General features: G+C 41.1%; 1 protein-coding gene across 1 annotated transcript in view; it reads right to left on the bottom strand.

Annotated features, from left to right (window-relative positions):
• ryr2b (ryanodine receptor 2b (cardiac)) overlaps window positions 1-17308 on the bottom strand; it is a 55673-nt gene that overhangs the window by 18507 nt on the left and 19858 nt on the right. Inside the window, exons 41-73 of the mRNA XM_034552487.1 lie at window positions 16783-17057; window positions 16512-16626; window positions 16136-16268; window positions 15717-15820; window positions 14355-14490; window positions 13588-13774; window positions 12021-12129; window positions 11251-11371; window positions 10821-10990; window positions 10196-10416; window positions 9607-9697; window positions 9372-9512; window positions 7530-7687; window positions 7201-7279; window positions 6879-6968; window positions 6492-6629; window positions 6272-6349; window positions 5845-5920; window positions 5621-5744; window positions 5341-5456; window positions 4905-4981; window positions 4008-4120; window positions 3752-3801; window positions 3487-3547; window positions 2855-3102; window positions 2320-2401; window positions 1802-1932; window positions 1336-1656; window positions 996-1233; window positions 557-644; window positions 374-457; window positions 259-276; window positions 56-217 (exon numbers count right to left, since the gene is read on the bottom strand). Coding sequence (XP_034408378.1) covers window positions 56-217; window positions 259-276; window positions 374-457; window positions 557-644; window positions 996-1233; window positions 1336-1656; window positions 1802-1932; window positions 2320-2401; window positions 2855-3102; window positions 3487-3547; window positions 3752-3801; window positions 4008-4120; window positions 4905-4981; window positions 5341-5456; window positions 5621-5744; window positions 5845-5920; window positions 6272-6349; window positions 6492-6629; window positions 6879-6968; window positions 7201-7279; window positions 7530-7687; window positions 9372-9512; window positions 9607-9697; window positions 10196-10416; window positions 10821-10990; window positions 11251-11371; window positions 12021-12129; window positions 13588-13774; window positions 14355-14490; window positions 15717-15820; window positions 16136-16268; window positions 16512-16626; window positions 16783-17057 — 4335 coding nt within the window. The remainder of the gene's footprint in view (window positions 1-55; window positions 218-258; window positions 277-373; window positions 458-556; window positions 645-995; window positions 1234-1335; window positions 1657-1801; window positions 1933-2319; window positions 2402-2854; window positions 3103-3486; window positions 3548-3751; window positions 3802-4007; window positions 4121-4904; window positions 4982-5340; window positions 5457-5620; window positions 5745-5844; window positions 5921-6271; window positions 6350-6491; window positions 6630-6878; window positions 6969-7200; window positions 7280-7529; window positions 7688-9371; window positions 9513-9606; window positions 9698-10195; window positions 10417-10820; window positions 10991-11250; window positions 11372-12020; window positions 12130-13587; window positions 13775-14354; window positions 14491-15716; window positions 15821-16135; window positions 16269-16511; window positions 16627-16782; window positions 17058-17308) is intronic.

The following is a 17308-nucleotide window of genomic DNA, read 5'->3' as shown; positions in this document are numbered from 1 at the left end:
TCAAGGGCTTTGTCATCATGAGGACTACATTAATAATGGCACATTTCCAACTGACCTGAGTAAAGCCGCTCTTTGCTAACACGATGAGGCTGTAATCGCTTGGAAAACAAACCCTGAGTCCCACAGGGAGCAGTCTCTTCATGGAGGCCACAATGAGAGAGGTGTGAGTGGAATAACGATCCCCCTTCCTCTTCATCCTCCTCTGCTCATGGTCGAACTGAGCATTGAAAAGCCATTAAAATAGATTAACTTTGAGACTTCAACAACAGTTGACAACTTTTTTTGTGATTACCATACAACCACGAGTAGTGTCTAGAAATACCGCACTTGCACATTAGTGTAAGCATAATGTCATAAGGCCAATTAGGCTGACCTTGGACATGTTGTTGTTGACCAAGAAAGCCAAGTTGTTGATTTCATTTTGTACCACAAAGTTCTGTTCCTCCCACTTGAAATTCTGTTCAAGCAAACAAGAGTGAAGTAGGGTATAATATTCAATAAACTGCACTGAAATGAGAGGAATACATTTAAAATAAACACGAGATGTCATCCTCACATGAGATTTGGCCCAGAATGTAAAGACCTCTGCGACCATGCTGAACAGCTGCTCAGCGTCAGGGTTCAATTGTTTCAGCCAGCTGGCTCTGTGACAAGACAAACCAAAACACCTCAGTTCTACCGCAGAGTTTATGAATGTAAAGCTTAACGTGTATGCCTGACATAATAACTTAAATAACCACTCAATGAACTTCCATTGTCCTCTCATTGTATATTCAATGAATTTCTCATTTACTAGTTGTTCCGCAAACATTAATGGAACATGTTGTATTGAAAAGGCCAAATGATGATTACTAGAGGAGTAATGTCAACATCGAAAAATTGTAAAATAGGGTTTTCACTTTCCACTAAGTCTATAAAAACTTACTCCACAAGCTTTTGGCCTCAAAGAATAAGCTTGATTCCCCACATCTTAGCCCCATGGCAGCACGCCTTACCGATTAGAATCCACAAAAGGGATGAGGAGGGGATAGAAGGCGTAGAGGTCTCGCACCAGTACAGTGAACTTCTCCTGTATCTGCAACTCTGCTTCGGAGGTATCACACCCAGCTGCTTTCATCTGCTCCTCCTCCAGTAGCACACATTTGGCCCTCTTCCTCAACTTCTCCATCAGTGGCAGGAAGTGGCTCTTTAACAGCTCAGTGCCGGCTTTACATGTAATTGGCTGAGAAAAAACTGAAAAGATAAGACCATTAATAGTAGAAAAGAATGAAAGGCAAGGATGGTGGAATAAAGAAATCCAGGCAACAATTACAGAATTGCACGTGATCACAATACCTGCCAGCTGTTTCATCCAATCTCCCTGGCTAGCTCCCACATGGTTGTGGATGATTCGGAGGATGTGGCCAAGAAGGTCACTAGCATGTTGAGGTGTGACAGATGTGCAGATCGGGCTGTCTGGCTGGCCCTCAGGGCCCCAGTACCACCAACGGGACACGTAGCTGCACAGCATAGGCAAAGTGACCTCCGTGACCTGGATGTAGTGGGCCTGGCGAGCTCCAGCACCAGCGCCGGCCAACTTCTCCACTTCCCCCAGCGCCTGTTCCAGAGAGGGCAGCAGGGGACACATGTCCTCCACCTGATCTGGAAGCCCATGGTCTAAGAGAAACAGATATGGAAAATAATGCCGCCAAAACCGGGGGGGGGGGGGGGGAGGAGGAGGAGGAGGAGGAGCTATTCAAGAAGACCAAGATTATCCAGACAACACAGATCAATATCAATGTGCAGTGTGTTTGCTTATTACCTTCTCTTTGAGAAGCAGTCATGGTGTTGTAGATGGAGTAAGGATTGTCTTGGTTTAAGGATGGCTCTAGGAAGCACACAGGAAAGGTCCCAGCCAAGGCTGCAAGACAAGCACCTGCTGCTGTCCTCTGCCTGTATTGGAATGCTGTGTTAGGACGTCGGCATGGATCTAATATCCAAATCTTATCAAACTCTATGGGTTAGGATTACTTATTTAAATTGCCAGCTGCTTTCTTCACCTCTATCTTAGCTTGGCCTTAATACACTTATCAATAGCCTTAATACGCACTTGAAAGGCCCACTAATAATACATTATGGACAATTTAAGATGTATACTGATCAAGTATTGATCAGTATACACAAAGTAAGAAGTACCATGTTTTAAACCCAAAATGTTGTGAAACAAGTAAAAGCATCAACATGAAATAGAGAGAAGAAATGATTAAAATAATTTATTATGGTCATTAGCACAAACTCAAAATATCGAATATCTAAATCAAATAGCAATCTAGGAAGTACCCCTCCATGTAGATGCTGCTACTGGTGCCAAGAGAGAGGAGGCTGTTGAGGATCCTGTAACAGGACAGCTGGATACTCCCCACTGGAAAGACAAGGTGTGGATGAAGCTGAGATCCTTGTGCGCTTTCTTTCAGACGCCGCAAAGGGCGCTGAGCAGGAAAGCTGATAACTTACAATCACAAAGAGACAGACTAGCCGGATGGCTGCTGAAGTAATGAATGATTCCTGGAAGGTTAGGGTATTAGTGAAGAAGACAATATGCTCCTGCTGCTCTGTGGCCACCACTGAGACACTTAATGAGAGCTGGTTTCAAAGATGAGTTTGAGTGATTTCAGGGATGTGGAAACCAGCTGTTCATCCAGCTTTATAGCAGACAGAGGGAAGCGAGTGAGGCGACTGCTTGTATATGAACTACAGGTACAGGAAGGTATGTGAACACAATACATTTGGAATGATGTATGTTAATGTGCTCTTTAGGATGTAAAATGCATCACATTATTCCTTAATGGTGGTCTACATCGAGGACGCCCCTTACCCAGGAGGTCCACGCCATAGTTTTGGTTGCCAAGATGCTGAAAGAGGGAAGTGAGGGTGGGAAGGAGGACGGCGGTTGTGAAGCCGAGAACCTTGGCTACTCCTCTAGCCGATTGATTCCTACTCTGAGGTAAACAGACCAAAGTCACAGACAGGTTTTCCACAGTCATCTCCAGATCAGTGGCGGCTGCCTCAAAGAATGAATGCAGAGATGCTTGGATAGACTCCGGGGCTGAGTTCATCAATGACCTAAGGCCAAAAGAGGAGAAAATGGCAGTTCATGTTTCTACAACTAGATGTGGAATTAAAATAATGGTTTGTTTCTACATGTATCAAATGTTAAATGGAACATTTAGAAAATAAGAGGATAAGCAAATCCATTGCTAATCTATCCACTAAACAAGTCAAAATGACATCAATCTTTGCTCAGCCTAGATTCTACTTATAGCATCATGCTTCAGAGGGACGGTCCTCAAGGAGTAAAAGTGATATCCAAAACAATTACATAGCATCAGTGGCTCAATTACACCCGTCAGCTCATGCCGGTGAGACACTGATGTGATACTGATGTGACCACAGGCAGAGCAAGGAGATCGATTCGGGCAGAGTGAGACAGTAGTGTCATCTAGCTACCTGACATCCAGAGCCCGAGACAAAACATGGAGGCAGCTTGCAATGGATGAGACCTCGTTTCCTGGAGAAACACACACACACACACACACACACACATACTAAATACACACAGACAAAATGAAGTAAAATACAGAACATGCATAAACACACAATGAATTGGACTCTCACACAATAACATCCTAAAGCGCAAACCAAGGAATCAAGTAAAAAGAGAACCGAAAGAGAATTGCTGTCTGAATGAGCTTTATTTCCACACCATCCTTACCAAAGAGTGAAATCCTGTGTCTTACCAGAGCTGCGAGCTTACAAAAGAGGCTGGAGGTGAGGAGAAAAGAGAAGCGCAGTAATGAGGAGCGAAGAATTACACAGCACACGCAATCAGAAGAATGAGGCTTCTTCTGTTCAAGAACACTTTGATTATGCTGCAAAACATTACTGAGGAATTGTTCCAGCACAAGACAAAGAAGAAAACTTTCAAATACTTCCAGCATACCATGTGTTTTGCTCAGGGTGAGACGTACCTCGCAATCATCTCCTTTTCCTTTTTCGAAGCATAGCTTCTCGAGCAGAGAGAAGTGGACAGGAAATACAGACAGTGGCTCTTCACAAATTGTTCCAAAAGAGGAAGAATAACCTGTTGAACAGAGTAATAGACACCTTTATTATGCACATTCCCCTAAAGTTTTTTAAACAAATTACTAAATAACGAAATGACTACTGTAGCTGCCACAGTAGTCATTTCTTATATACTGTATACATATATAGATAAGAAAAATATAGAATTCAAAGACACATTTCTTATGACCGCACCATTGCATCAAATAGATCTCCGGAAGTACTTTCTTTCCCCACTTGTTGATTCAAAACATTAATGTAGCCAACTCGAAAGTCTTGTGATCATAAACCAGAATTTCAAAAGTTAGTGGTCTGAGCGTTTGTAGTGACGGACCCGTGGGAGTTTGACATTTTTCACTTCAATAGCTTTTCTTATGAAGCACGATCAATTCACAGACAGTGTGTGGTTGAGTGGGAGTTGTGGTGTGTAAAGATCTGAGGCATGACTGTTGATGGCATTGGCTGACTGGGTCTGACTTGGTGTGTCCCCTCAATGAAAAATAAACCCTTTTGATTCGCTGCCTCCTTAGATGCAGAACAGTGTGGGAAGCTTTAATCAGTGTCCTGATGGCAATCGACACGCCCACATGGATTTCCAAAATGGTTAAATAAATGACACGGCCACAAAGGCTTTTAATTAGAGGGGTTGCCTATGGCAACCATCTAACAAAACTAATTAGATGACGTAAATGGACAAAAGAGGAGAGAAGAAAATGGCATTGTAAAAAATTCAATTGTTACAGATTCCATATCAGACAGAAGATGTCAACTGTCTTTAGACATGCATTTGATCTGAGGCAAACCTTGGGAAAAAAATGTATCGCTTGCTGTTGTGGAGCTTTCTCTCCCTTGGACATCTGTCCTCTGGCTTGCATCACCTCTGGAAAGAAAAGCACAATAAAATACTAATTCTAAGATTTAAACTACAATGACACAACAAATAAAACAGAGCGAGATAGAAAATAAAAGTCTCTCTATCTAATTTTCTCCACAGACACACCAGTTCACATACCAAGGCCTGGCGTGTGCTATTATAATCAAAATACCCTGAGGCGGACTAGCTGAATGTAGACACAAGGGACTGCTGGCCATTATTGATACAATGTGGAGATCTAAACCCCAGTGATATATTTAAAATCGTATAGTTTAAGCTACACAAAGTACTTGTATCTTTGAGATGTATAACGTGAAAGTTCTTTTATGCATTTCATTTCCTTGATTTTTGTTTTGTCATCTTACCCAGCTCCAACATGTGCTCTTGGGCGTCCTCGGTGTGAGACAGCAGCCGCTGAAGGAGAGTGTAGCCAAAGCAGTTGGCTGTGGCTGGAAAGTCCGTCTCCACTGTCTTCCGATCCCTGTAGAGGAAGTGAAATCAAACAGTGAAAAATTAACCCTTAAATCACTGTAAAACCTTTGTTTTTTTGAATTACCAGGGTCGCCTGCACGGCTCCGTAAACTGGAACACCTCACTTGCCACCCACCTCATACATACTGTACCACATACTCATTCTAAGCTCACCTCCACACCGTGTAGCCATTGAGCTGAAGGAACTTGAGGATATCCTTTGCTCTCTCTCTGAATTTGTTTTTCTCCTTGGCAGTCAGGGTATCATAGGGTGCCAGCATTGAATGGCCACCCCCTCCTGCGAGCATAAATGGGTCAAATGCGTTGCAATTTTGTTAACTGTTGTGTCATTAAGAGGAGAAAGGGAGAGGATTTCTGGAAACACTAGTTGTTGGTACCTTTACTCTCAAGTTCTAATTTCCTCCTCTTAGCCCAGGCGTTGTGGTAGTTTTCAGCCAACTGTTCAGCCATAGCCTAGAGCAACAACAAAAAAAGACAAACGTAAAATCTATTTTCTGTCTGGCACATGCTTATCAGCTCATCGTACTCCACTGTCTAAGCAGGTGTGGAAAGCACAGGCCCACTTCTCCAACTAGGAAACTATTTGTCAAGGAACGTATCAAAGAGTCTTGTATCCCAAATATGAAGACACTGCACTCCAAACATGTTGGCAATGGTCGTTGATTTCTCTTTTTGAGATGATTATATGATATCTGACAACTGTAGCCCAGATTACATGCAAGAAATTATTTGAATTATTCAATTGTATTTTCCTGATGTTACGACCTATGCAGATTGTGTGCCAGGAAAAAAGGTATTACTCACACACTGGTCCCATGATAAGGTGATGCTGCTCATGTCCATAGGTTTGGGGCTGAAGGTCGATGCTCCTTCAAAAGACAGCTAGGACAACATTATTCAGTTTTTTAAAAAACTTTTGAAAGGCAGTAAGGAGAAGTAAAGTTGTGAAAATTGAAACTTTTACTAGAACAGACACGTGTGGTGTCCCAGATTTAAGTGAATGTGGCCTTTTGAGTGCACATACCTGTCCAGACTGGGATACTCTGTGTGTACAGGTATGCGTGCCAAATGCATCTCCTTCTTTGGTTCTCTCGATGGTCCATCCAAAGGCCAGCATGCTCTTTATTGTTTCTTTAATTGCCCAGCGGTATGCCTCCTTCTCCTGAAATAGGTGAAATATACTCTTCATATAAAACTACACTTCATAAGTCATCGATGGAAAGCAGAAACACAAAAAGACCTGATCCAATTCCAAAAACTTCAAAAGGAGTCCGTTGTCCACCGAAGACCACGAACAGAGGCATTTTAATCTTTTATATCACACACACCGCATTGAGCAGGCATGTGCATCTGGGATTTCTCACTTCACTGCTTTCTTTTTCCCTTCTTTTTTTGTGACTTCTCACTCTACCTTCTCAGCCACGGCCCTGTATGGCTTTAGGAGAGGGTGAACCTTGGTGTTCTCACAGAGCTGCTCCCCATGAACCCAGCCATTGGCAAACTGACAGAGATAATACACACAGATTCAGTAAAAATCCCACATTAGAAAATATAAAGACATCATATTAGCTCAAGCACACAACACAGACAGATGTTTTGACACTTTCAGACAGAGAACATCTCGTAAATGTGTTCTTAAGTGGTTCAGTCCTGGCCAGGATATCACAAATCAACTCTACTTTGTCCTCTTTAACGGGAAATTCAGATTTAATGCACAACTATTGTGGTATTACCTTGTCCAGTGACCACTTCTCGTGAGTATGCTCTGCATACTTGTTAACTACAAACTCCAGTCTCTCTGGCACTGACACACTAGAGCAGGGGAATAAATAATACACCATTTAGCTCTAGAGCACAGTTGACACATAATTCATGAACATGTTGATCAAGAGCATTAAAAAATACATTTCCTTTTCCACACATCTTTGAAAATGACACTTTGTCCAAGAGTTAATTTTGTCAACCAAATTACTGCTTAAACTTTTCCTCGGGCTGAACATGTCATCCAGAATCAATGTATTCTTTATCCATAATCAATAGATATCCCTGGTAGGTAACTTACTTGGAGGTATTTACAGGCTGGGGGTCAAAGGTTCCTTCTATGTCCATCGAGGCCTTTCTCTCCGGATGGGACGCACAGTCCATGTGGTCAGGGGGCAGAGCCATGGCCACTGCAGCCAGGCACTGGACAGCCAGCCTGAACAACTGAGCCTCGTAGGGCTGTAGCGTTAGAGAAGGAAGAGGGTTGTTATGTTGTGTAAGGGAAAGAAGAAAAAGAGACAGCATGGGACATGATAAGATTGTAAAATGGCATAAATAATACTAAGATAAAATACAGGGAAATCAGTCTTTCCTCCTGTTCTGTTATCTGTAAAATAAAGAAACAATCAGCATTGTCCACATTTTACAAGAAAACAGCGCTTTCACTAAGAGGGAATGATACATCATCAATATCATTGATTTGGTAGCCCTGTGTGTAAACATGGCATAGCGGGTACAATTTCTTTTTAAGTGCTGTCATTATGTTTATAAGCACACATGAAACTAGGTTATTTGAAACAAATATGGCATATTGCAGAAACATTCAATTGCAGGACTGGCACCAACTACTACTCTACGATTGGTTAATGTTGGTTTGGCCGGATTTTGGGAGCTTTGCAACAGCAACGCGTGTCCTCATTACTGAATTTTACAAAGAGAACACTATTCAGCTGAAGAAACAAGCTTTAATTACAATTTAATAACACATTCTATCCAATTATTTGTGTTTATAAGTGCTGCAGAAATACTTGGCACCGCTGATAGAAACCTAGGTCAGTGGTCAGGAAATCCCAGTTCTCCAGCTGAAATCTAACTGGGTGATCCCTCAAGCTTAATTATATTATTGTAAACATAGTGTATGAGACAAGCAGTAACAAACTAATACAATCTGAAGAGTATACCACAATGAATGTTTACAGTAACTTAAATTAAGTTATTCTCAAGTTGTTTTTAGTTGCAGCCAATCTACAATAAGCAAAGTACAATAAATAGGGAAACTAATATACTGTAAGCATGAGTTACACTTTACACTCTGTAATGTTGTTCTGAAGAGATTATTCTGTGCATTGTTGAAGCAGTTTGATGTTTTATTAACTTATTTTCACTTCATGCTCTCAATCTGTCTTGTATCATATCATTTCAGAATGTGCTGCTACCTGCATGCAGAAAACTGAGGAGATATTCTCACTTCCCCAACAACTCTGTTTCGGGGTTTGATGTTTCATACAAGGATATGAAAAACGTACTCTTAATCTCTAGTGTGTTTTATCTTTCTACACGCAAGTTATTCTAAAAGTTTACTAGTAGAGAAAATCAAACACAGATTTTTGCATTTGTTCTGAACATTGAGGGGGAAAAGGCGATAAATCAATGGTAGGATAACAGTACACAAATCTAACATTTGTCCTTTTTCTGCAATTGCTCTGGTGCTCTATTAAAATATCCACCTATAAAGCAAAGAATCTCTGTATAGAGTGTATGTATGCATGTATGTGTGTGTGTGTGTGTGTGTGTGTGTGTGTGTGTGTGTGTGTGTCCTTGGCGGCTGTATTTCTGGAGTCCCAAGGATGTGCAGTGTGAGCTGTTGCAACATTCAATATTAATCTAACTTTGAATAAGCAAGGTGGAGTTTCAGCACTTTGCAGACTAGTTTAGTATGCCGTCCGCATTGAACCTTTACAGGTCGCAGCCATTGACTGCGGTTTACTTTTGTTGCTGGATATACTAGAAATATACACGTTACAGCGGAACTCTACCGAGGGCCAAGCAATCAGTCCCAAAAAGGGGCTGAGCACTAGTTACTCCAACTGTACATCATTTCAATGGGATTTTGAGATGGACACAGGTATTCAATATGCTTTACCTTCTTTGCCAGGGCCTTAAACACACCCCAGAACAACTTTCTAGACAGATGGAGCTCCTCTTCAGAGGCCAAACCGTGGTCATCCGGCCCTCCAGCTAGTGAGTAGTACTTCCACCTCTGTTCGTAGTGACCGGTCAAGAGCTAAAGAATTAAAATATACATTTTTGAAATCTTTTTAACTTGTTGTACAATTGTATATTATCAAATATACTGTATTACACTTCTTTTTGTCCACCTTTAATGGCATCTTGCTGTGTTCTGTGAGATGGGGAACATCGAAGACAAGACGTCGAAGAAGAGGCTGCATCATAGATGGTTGGAGTTCACTGAGGACACCAATGAGGGCAAAATGTGTCACAGATGAGCAGATACAAATCATACAAATCATACACACACACACACACACACACACACGAATGATGTTATGACTAATTATCATCTCTCAGAAAAATGTTGCATATCATTTAGAAGATGCCATGGGCAAGATCCAATTAGTTTGTTTTGATTGACTTTGGTAAATAAGATTTAAATTGAGGCCTCATAGTTTCATTAAATACAATTAGAGAAAACCAGAGTGCACTTATGTGTATGTAATGTATTACTGTGTCTCTTTTTACTTCTCAACGTATGATTTGATCAAAATAAAAAAAAAGTGCAAATGGTGCAATAATGTATAAATTACAAATGGCACACCACATGAGATGCAGCTTCCAAAGATAACATTATACCATGACATATTTAATCCACATATTTGACAAGAAAAGCTATATTCTATCTGCAAACAGCAACAAGTCTTTACGATAATAACAAGCATAAAGCACTACCTGCACACAGCTAGCAAACACTCTTCAATAGTGTCTCTCTGAGCCTTGGTCAAGCTGAGAGCCCTGGAAAGGTTGTAGATGACCTGGATGAGAGAATCCACCAGGAGAGCGCGGTCCTCTAAAGGGCAAAGAAGCGCTGAACATTTGGTGAGCAGAGGAAGAACAGATGTGCACAAGTATCTGTTGAGGGCCAGGGCCATATCGGTGGATCCTAATTCAGCCTGCAATGACAAAGACAGGTTACAATTACAGTCCTAATTAACCAAGAATGGAAAAATACGTCCTCAGATTTAACTTGGAAATATCTTAAGATTCAAGAAGAACAATCTACTTTAACCCGGAGGGAGGCATACTAGTAAACTTGATGGAAACAAAACATGCATTCATTAGAATAAAGAATATTAGTGAATTAAAAAATTATTCATATTCAAATTGAGCAAACCAAGTGTCATTTACATCAGTTGGTCATTCAAACAGTCAATGCTGGGGACGGTGGGAGAGAAGTGGATATGTTTCATGGAGACAGGGTGCAGCTTGGGTTAAGTCACATTTCACTCCTACAATGTGAAACTGGGTCTGTTGAGCAGGTGAACGCGGCAACAAAAATACAACTTTCTCTGCTCACAGTGTCAAGAGAGACCGCTGCCTGAAGGTCAGGCAGCAAGCCAACTTCTAGTAGGTGGAGAAGAAAGCTCGGGTTCTCAATGCCGTAAACCCGGTCCAGGAAAAGAAGCACTGCTGCCTTGTGGTCCGGGCAGAACACTGTAGACAGGTCAGGCTCAACCTCCAGACCACCTGGACAGACAAATGAAGAGTAAACATTAGCTGTTAAGACCAAAGGTCATATTGACATATATGTATTGTGCATTGATTCCGATAGGTGGTTCTGGATGGTTAGGGTTAGGGTGCATAACAGGAGAATAAAACGAACCCTGTAACTACAGAAATCTCAGAGTGGGGCTTTAGAATATCATTTAAAAAGCAACCATCGCAAACAAGCCAAGTTTTGATGTTTGGCTGATGTTTTGTAGCATTGTATGATTGGCTGATTTGACCTTGAGACACTGAGGGGATTTGAAAGGAGATGCTGATGACTCCCTCAAGATCCTGAATGGGGACGAGCGACCTCAGGATGGCTCTGATCCGGATAGCTTCTCCTTTGCCTCGTTGAATCAACTGGACAACAATTCAGAACAAAACACTCTTATTGGTCAGTCATGTACAGTTTACGAGGGACTCATTCTCACATTATGGGATGATACAGCAAAAAAAATGAAAGACATTTGTATGCATATACTGTATATTGCATTAAATGGTATCAGTGTAAGGATTACAGTGGTTCTATAAAAAATCCTTAGGATGAGTTGTAGCCCATTTTGCAGTACAAATGAAATGTGTCAAAATGTAGACACCTTTATCTGTTGTATTTTTCTGAAAATTGTGTATTTAACTCTTGCTGGTTTATTTCCTGTAGTTCTGTTCTTTTTTTCTTTCGAAAATGTCTCTTACTTTTTATTATTGTATTTGCTTTTATCTTTTAGTACTACATGCATTTCTAAGACTTCTGTCAGGCATTTTGAACGGCCTTTGTCCTTGTTTTGTTTTGCCTTTAAACTTCAATGCCACTGTAATACACAAAAAGAAACAAATCCTTTAAAAAATATTTTTATTTTGGACTGTGGGCCAGTCCTTTTCTTTTCTTCTTTGGCTCATTTAGAATCCTTCTTTAAAGCGGTTTTCAAAGTTTCTCCATTAACTTTACTGTTTGAGACATCAGCTGATATTGATGCAAACGGGCTTCTGAAAGCTGGAAAAAAACACTCACATGCATTTCTGGAGCACAGCGCCCCAGCATGTCGATAAGGGCCGAGTAGAAGGTCATGATGGCGTGCCCCATGTGAATGAGGTCGTCATCATTGTCCTGGACAACGTCTCTGTTCCGGGAGACAATCATTATCTAAAAATACATCATTAATTATCTTTTTTAATAGAATCAAATGATTGATTATTGCTCAACAAAGCAGCCCGTTAAAAAGGAGAAGATAAGATCTTTCCTCCTCATTTCTAATGACCTCAATATTTATCTAAAAGCCTTGAGTTACAATAGAAAAAGTGCAGACAGATAAGTGGTCAGCTCCCACTCCACATGAATCCTGAATTAAGCAGTTTAAAAATAATCAGTGTCATTAAACTGTTCCACTGTTGTACACAGCTTATTTAACCTCTATTTACCAAGGGACGGTCGGCTGAACACAGATGCTGCATTCCAGCCAAGAACTGCTCCAAAAAGCCTGAGAGAAAATGAATCCTGTGACTTATGACTGGGCATAAAACCACAGACAGGCTTATACCCAATACAATGTTATACTCCATTTAGATTATTAATGTTGCTTACAGAAAGCACAGCCTTCAGATAAAATCTTTATCCACAAACAACATTTTTTGGCGCTTGCTAACTTTAATCAATTTCAACTGTGTATTGAAAGTGCACTGGAAAATCAATCAATGAGCTTACATAATGTGTTAGAAAGGGATGAAGCCGAACTGGAGCAGAAAATCATAGCAACCTTTATGTGAGTATTTCTATACCCTAGAAAATAGAAGATGAGATGTGATGCACTAAAACTGTCTGTTGTCTTACAAACAAGTTCAAAACCAGTGCTGTAACAGTTCAGCTCCACACCTTCATTCTGTTAATAGTTGTTTTCATTAGATCTGTTTGTCTATTAACTCTCTTGTCATTTCAGACCCGGTCATTCACACCTGATCATCCTTCATTCCCTTCACCTGGTTCTCACTCCCATCTCACCTCCAACCCGTTCCCTCGTTAGTCACTCACTACTTAGGTTCCCTCACTTGCTCTTGTCCTCTGCCAGATTGTCTTGTGTTTTGAGACCAAGCTCTCCAGCGTTCCATAGTCTGTGTCCCTGTTTCTGTCTGTTCTGTTCCTGCCGTTACTCCAGTAAAGGATTATTATTTGCTTACTCTGTTTCGTCCATTGTGCTTGGGTCCCTGGTCTTCGAACCGTGACAAGTGCAGTAAACATTTGACATTGTTGGCATCGCTGTGGTCGTGACTTGTGAATCATAAGGTAGCCACGCTCTGCTTCGTCATCTATATTATTCTAAATCTGACCTGAATTTACTAAATGCACATCGTGATGTATTGAGAAAAACTGTAAACTGGCAATTGAGACCATAAATCCTGTTTACGATGTTTACTGAGGTATTCAATCAACTTAGATGTAGGGTCATTATCTCATGGACGCCCCCTGATGGCCAGTAGAGAGAATAACCCAGAACCGGGAGGTTGTTCCTTTTGCATATTAGCTCATATATTTGTTTGCACACAAAGAAAACACAACTATGCAGGACTCAACGTCTCACACTGACAGTGTTCTGTTGGACTGGGAGGCGGTCAAAGGTCCGTCCATAGAAGGGTCCTCTGAGATTCGGATGGCTTCCTCCATGGCTGCCAGGAGGCCATTTCCCTCATCCCCTTGCAGTGCAGGGCCAAAACACTCAGGTCGACGAATCAGTAACCTCAACACCACGTAAGCATTCTCCTCTACACTCTCACCTGTGGTTAAAAAACACACAGAAGATAAATATTAGAAATGCCCAAGTCACTACATGTACAGCTTTAAGGCTGTGTAGAAAAGAGCAACAACAAAAAACAAGAAAGGCACTTTGTTTAGAATTTCAGCCATTTGGCTGAACTGTCAGCACCCTCAAGGGTAATTTTAAATTATGCTTTTTGGGCACCGCTTCACAGTCAGAAAAATCAATAGTAGAAGAACCAGAGTTAATTACCTCTAGCTTACTTAATTGGAAACCTGACGTGATGCAGCCTCTTGTACCTTTTTTTAACTTTGTATGTGGATGATGCTATTCTAGCATCGAATATCTGAGATGTGATAAACGCCATGAACAGGTTAACGGAATATATAAATAATACAGTTTGTGAAACAACAAAAAAATCCCCGAAAGACAATGGTCAAATAAAATAAATCAAGCCAGATTCTGTAAAAGGGACCATGAAGTTTGTATAATTAGGTTAATTCTGAACGATATAAACACACATGCCAACATAAATGTAAACAAAAGATCGCAGGATGTCTTCTGAATAGGAGGACCATGGGTAGAACTAAATGGGTTACCATTGCAGAAGACGGCAAAACGTAAGAAGTCCAGGTAACGCTCGCCCTCCACAGGGTTCCATCCAATATCAGGATAGCCTTTAGCCACGAGCATCGGACAGCTCCGGAGACCGCAGCCAGCAAGGTACTGTACCACCTGGATAGTATATTACATTAGTTTGACAGAAACTGGTTCATTGCAGCGACTGCACAACTAACGGGGGAAAACAAAGAAAATGAATAATTCAGATAGTGACAGACCCACACAGGCATAAACAACATAGGAGGAGTGAAAAATGAGAGTGACATTGGAAAACCATGTTGAATGCCAGAGCCTGTGCAGACCAGGCGTCTCCTATTTATTAAACAGTGTGTAGGATCCACATGTATACACTCCTTCCCTGCTTATTCTTCTATTCACTTAGTCCTCTGACAGTGCCAGTGCAGCATTACAAGTGTCATCACAATATGTACTGAATATGGTTACAGCAATCAGACCGGTCGCTTCTTGTCCCCCCCCACACTGGATATCCTTTGAAAATGGAGGTTTGACGGGGGAACATAATATATTCCAGCATTTTAGTTTTGTTATGGTGAACTTTGCTAGCAATATGACGAGGACTCAATGTGCAAGAGCTCTCACTGGCTTTATGTCCACATCCATATGCACACCACAACTGTGTCTATAAAAATAAAGTTCACTGCACCTTTTTTCACGCACAAAAACTATATGAAAACTTACATTTACTTCATTATAATATATAAAGGTGACACTATAGACTATTGATGCTCTGTTCTGTAATTATTTAATGCTCTTTGATGTTGTTCTTTTTACAGCCTATGACGATAATTCCACTGTGAGGTGCAGACAGCGCTGATGAAATAATTAGAGGAATTTGATTAGAGTATTTTTTATATCTTTTACAATTATAAGGTGCTTATGGAAAGGTTATGGCTGATTACCACAAGCATAACTATCACAAATGTGATTGTTAATGATTAAGTGGATCTAGAAGTAATGTGATTATAATGAAATTAAATGTATTAAAAACCTCTCGCCTTTAATTTAAACAGCGGTTACAATTCACCACCTTACCATCTGCTTTGCCAGTCTCCCCCGTCTCCATAACGTGGGTACGCATGAGTCACAGTTTCCGTACTGGTGCGAACATTTGCCAGTCAGGTTTGTTTTTATTGATCACAACGTGCGCATGGGTAGCAGCCTACGCCTCCTTCAGGCCTCGTTCAGGCCACGTTTTGTTTATTTGCAAAGATCATACATGAGACCCCCCTCGAGTATTTATAGTCATAATGGAGACTATTATGAGCTACAGAGCTATTAAAATCAGCTCTGTAGAGGAAGGCATGCAAATATGAACTCACCTTCTCCAGGTTAGGTTCCCTCAGCGCTAAGGCCAGTTCATTGTTATCCATCACAGAGGCTGCTGCCACATCCAGAGGAGTGGCTCCACGCATGGATGGCGATGCTAAGGGACAAAGTCATTAAAAAATCTAGACACCCACTCATTAACTATGAATAATGTCAGGGTATTGCGGCTTACACCTTCACACGGTTATTTTCTTAAGTGCAAAATAATGTCCTGGCATAGAGTAAGAGGGTCAAATACAATACCACATCTCTGTGTACACTTCAATACAACAGTCCTGCAATACATCTTTACTCAGTAAACTACCTTACTGAAAGTTTCAATGTTACATGTTTAAAAATTGAATGCCATCCTTTGAGGCAGCACAACAAACTATGGCCTCAGAAAATACCAGAGTGAGAAAATAGGCTTTACCTAGACCAACACTGCTGTTTTCCAGCAGATAACTGAGATGGTCAAACAGGGCTCCCTGATTGTGACGGCTGATGCGGCAAAAATAACACAGGAATCGACAACAGCTGGCCACCATCTTTGGAAAGGTAATCTCCTAACAAAGAAAAATCAATGCATGGGTATAAAGAAAAGCAAGATGTGAGGAGGCTATGGCACAACTGACTGCCCTGCAGGGAGTATTGTTCTATTGATGATGCAGCTACAACAAAGTATCCCCTTTACCTTTAGTTCATGACCTAAAGAATACAGATCCTGTTCGAGTAAGCAACTAATGAAAAGACATGCCTCTTTGTTACACAAGTTTTGTCCATATCATCACTATAAATGTGTCCCTCACCTTTGATTCCCCTTCTCCAAGAACATTGACCATCACCTCCATCACGGTCTCATGTATCCCCAATGCCCTCATTAGGTTAGGGTGCTGGTAGAAGACTTTATTGTTCATGATGTCTCTGATGACCAATGAGAAATGACAAAAAACTGAAAGACTTTTTACACACAACAAAGTTCATTATTATGCATATATGTTAGGAATGAATTGATACAAATAACATTATTGGTGTCAAATGAAGCAAACCCACGACGACACATTAGAAATGTCCCCCTACCCTAGTCTTCTGATCATCAGCCTCTCCTCTTCTTTTCCCATGCGGACACTGAGGAGCGAGCGGATTTGGCTCAGGGAGGAGAGAAGAGCCATGGTGTCTTCTACCGAAGCCTGGCTGATCGTGTAGGCTCTGCAGAGGTGTTGTGTCATTTGGCCCCCCAGACCCTGATACTGGCGGTGCAGCAATGAGAAGACAGCCCTAACCAGTTCAGGGTCCTCCATCTCAGTCTCCTGAGCCCAACGCACCATCGTCTCAGAGATCAGCGTTTTGAGGGACTCTGAAGAAACAGCAGGTGAAAAGTAGTGATAAAAATAGAAGAATGAAGACTGAACGTTTTGTTATTACATTTTATATTTTATGTTACATTTTAGGTGGTTGTCTAACAAAGTTTAGTTGGCTGTATTGAACAGAACATATCAGATGGGAGGTTAATACTTGGTATTCATATCGATTTGAACCCATCACATTCTCTATGGTATTGATACTGAACCAAAGAATGTTGCACAATCTCATGTGCAGGGAAATG

The sequence above is a fragment of the Cyclopterus lumpus genome, chromosome 15, assembly GCF_009769545.1.
Source record: "Cyclopterus lumpus isolate fCycLum1 chromosome 15, fCycLum1.pri, whole genome shotgun sequence".
NCBI classification, from domain to species: domain Eukaryota; kingdom Metazoa; phylum Chordata; class Actinopteri; order Perciformes; family Cyclopteridae; genus Cyclopterus; species Cyclopterus lumpus.
The sequence above is the reverse complement of the archived record's forward strand: the minus strand, read 5'-3'. Positions and strand labels throughout refer to the sequence as shown.